Source organism: Anser anser, assembly GCF_964211835.1.
Source record: "Anser anser genome assembly, chromosome: 3".
NCBI lineage: Eukaryota > Metazoa > Chordata > Aves > Anseriformes > Anatidae > Anser > Anser anser.
Genome location: NC_139722.1, coordinates 50,125,773 through 50,128,572, shown reverse-complemented (window position 1 = coordinate 50,128,572; position 2,800 = coordinate 50,125,773). Strand labels below are relative to the sequence as shown.

The 2,800-nt window shown below is 54.2% G+C and overlaps 1 protein-coding gene across 1 annotated transcript; it reads right to left on the bottom strand.

Annotated features, from left to right (window-relative positions):
- Positions 1–219: 219 nt before the first annotated feature.
- On the bottom strand, positions 220–2,007 carry GPR6 (G protein-coupled receptor 6; the record flags this gene model as incomplete). Its single annotated transcript, XM_083829166.1, has 1 exon — positions 220–2,007. The coding sequence occupies one exon, from the start codon at positions 2,005–2,007 to the stop codon at positions 1,021–1,023; it is 987 nt and encodes a 328-aa protein (XP_083685292.1). The 3' UTR covers positions 220–1,020.
- Positions 2,008–2,800: the final 793 nt, after the last annotated feature.

Sequence of the window (2,800 nt, the reverse complement as noted above, 5' to 3'; positions counted from 1 at the left end):
GAACAATTCGTGTTACCCACAGAACTGTGGGTGATAAGAAAAGTCAATTTATTATGGCATTGTAGAGGCTTTTAGGAAAGGAGATTGTTGCCTTTATTTCTTTTACACTCCTCCCCCCCCCCCCCCCCCCCCCCCTTTTAGGTTATAAGAAGGAAAAAAGAGCACAGCTTAGAGTTTGATTTTTTCCCCACAGTTTAATAACTTTTAAAAACGGCATTATCATAAAGGTCTAACTTACAACTTGGAGAAGAAAGCTACTGGAAACCTGGAGAATTATTGTAATTAGCAGCCTATTTGCCTGGGCTTTTTGTTTCTTTTTTCGCTGGAGAATAAAAAGGAGTTTGTTCTCTTCTTTGCTCTCTATATGCCAGAGGGAAAGAAAAGAATAAACAAGCAAACAGAAAGGTTCTTTTCTTGGTGCAATATTTCATCTCCATAGTAAATGATGATCTCTTTAGGTGGAATTACCTGGTAAACTTTCAAAAGTAAACAAATGGACTTTGCTTAAATTGAAAATTTTCAAGCTCTCACATTTCTAAAATCATATGAACACACAAAACTTTTACATCTTAAATGCTTTTATTTGTGTACAAAATGTTATAATTTATCAACATTGTGCAGCAATGTATTGTTACTGACATACATACATACATCTCCTCTCCCCCAACACACACACACATACTAATACAACACAAAACCCAACTTTCTTTCTCTCTGCCCTTCAGAAAGGCAACACTGTTTTGGCAGGTCAGCAGCTAGAAATAAGGTGCTATAATTGAGCGGTATCGGAATGTCTTCACCTTACAAATGTGATGTGAAAATTAATATACAACCACATTTTTTCACAGAACTGAAAATTCCATACCCTGAACACTCTCAAAAATACAAACTTGTATAAAGTGCTAATATTTAAGCATGTTTGCAATGACTTCACGACAAAGTTTGAAGTTTATAACAGGCACTGTAATAATTCACTAAGTAGATTGTCACTTGGTGCAGTACTACAAAGAGAAAAGTCACTCAGACATCACTTGGGGACCGGGAGCGAAAGGACACTTTAGACTGAAAGCAGCCACAGAAGAGTACCCACATGGACCTCTGAATTTCTTGGTTTCTGTAGGCGTAAATGATAGGATTGATCATGGAGTTGTAGGTAGCAGGTAGAAGTGTGGCGTAAGTGTACACAGAAGGGTAGTCGGGATCCCCGACCACACAGTATATGGCAAAAGGTAGCCAGCTTGCTCCAAAAGTCCCAAGAATTATAGCAAGAGTAGACACTCCCTTTTTGGTAGCAACATAGTGCGATGCAGTCAGAAAATGTTGCTGAAGAGCTATCTGATGGGCATGTCTGCAAACTATTTTACAGATTTCAATGTAGAGATGGAGCATGATGATAAAAATGAGAAAGAAAGAGGCGGACAGCAGAGTCACATTGCTCTTGGTCAAGGGTCTGACAACGCTGCAGGCAGAGCGGTCGTGGAGGCAGTTCCAGCCCAGGACCGGCAGCAGCCCCAGGCAGAGTGACACCCCCCAGGTGCCCACCAGCATGGTGTGGATGCACAGCACCGTCCTCTCTGAGTAGTAGGTAAGGGCGTTGTAGAGGGACAGGTAGCGATCGACCGTGATGGCCAGCAAGCTACTCACAGAGGCAGCGAAGGAGGCGACGAGGAAGCCCACCGTGAGGAGGCTGACGGTCTCAGAGCGGATCACGTACTGGAAAACAAAGTTGAGGATGAGGCCGAGCCCAGCCAGCAGGTCAGCGGTGGCCAGGCTCCCAACGAGCACAAACATGGGGGTGCGCAGGGTGGGCGAGTAACAGATGATGGCCACCACGATGGCATTCTCGCAGGCGATGGCAGTGCCGGAGACGCACAGCATCACATCCCAGGGGTTGATAGCAGCGGGCGCGGGGGGCCGCGACGCCAGCTCCAGCGAGGCGTTGCCACCGCGGGCGGGCATCCAGGGGACCGCCGCCTGGCTGTCGTTCAGGGCCGGCTCTGGCTCCATCTCCTCGGGGGCCGCCTGTGCGGGGCAGGGGCAGCGAGCGACGGCACAGCGGGGCGGGGGGCTCGCATGCCGGGCGGGGCCGCCCCCTCACCGCTGTGGTCGGCGGCGCTGCCCGCGGGGCTGAAACCGCCCCGTTGGGTTCAATGGGCGCTATCCGTGGTGCTGAAACCGCCGCCCCGTTGGGCTCAACGGGCGCTGTCCATGGTGCTGAAGGCGCTGTCCGTGGTGCTGAAGGCGCTGTCCGTGGTGCCGAAGGCGCTGTCCGTGGTGCTGAAGGGCGCTGCCCGAACTTTGCCGCTGTCCCGGCCGCCGCCTCCCCCCTGCCCTCCCGCTCGCTGCGGCTTCGGCTTTGGCTTTGGCGGGAGCGGGCGGCCGCACCGGGGGCGGGCCGGGCAGCGTTGGGCTGACGCAAGTGGCGGCCCGCCGCCGGGGGCAGGGCCCGAGACACCGGGCCTGCCGCCGGGCTCCGGAGGGGGCGGGGGAAGCGGCCGCCGGGGGAGGGAGAGGCGGGGCGGAGAGCGCGGCTCCGCCGTCGGGGCTGGAGGAGAGAACGGGGGGTGCAGGAGGGCCCCCGGGGGATGGGGAGAGGGCGTCGAGCACGCTCCGGCAGCACCGGGGTCCCGCCGGGCCGGGAGCGGTTCCCTGGCGGCGGGGTGCGCATGGGGGAAGGGGCAGAGAGGGTGTCGGTGGTGCTCCCCGGGGTCGGAGGCTTTTGTTTTCAGAGAGAAAATGAGCTGAGCTCAGTCACACCTCAGCTCCCGCTCTGTCCTCTCGTGAAGGCGCGGAGCAGGCT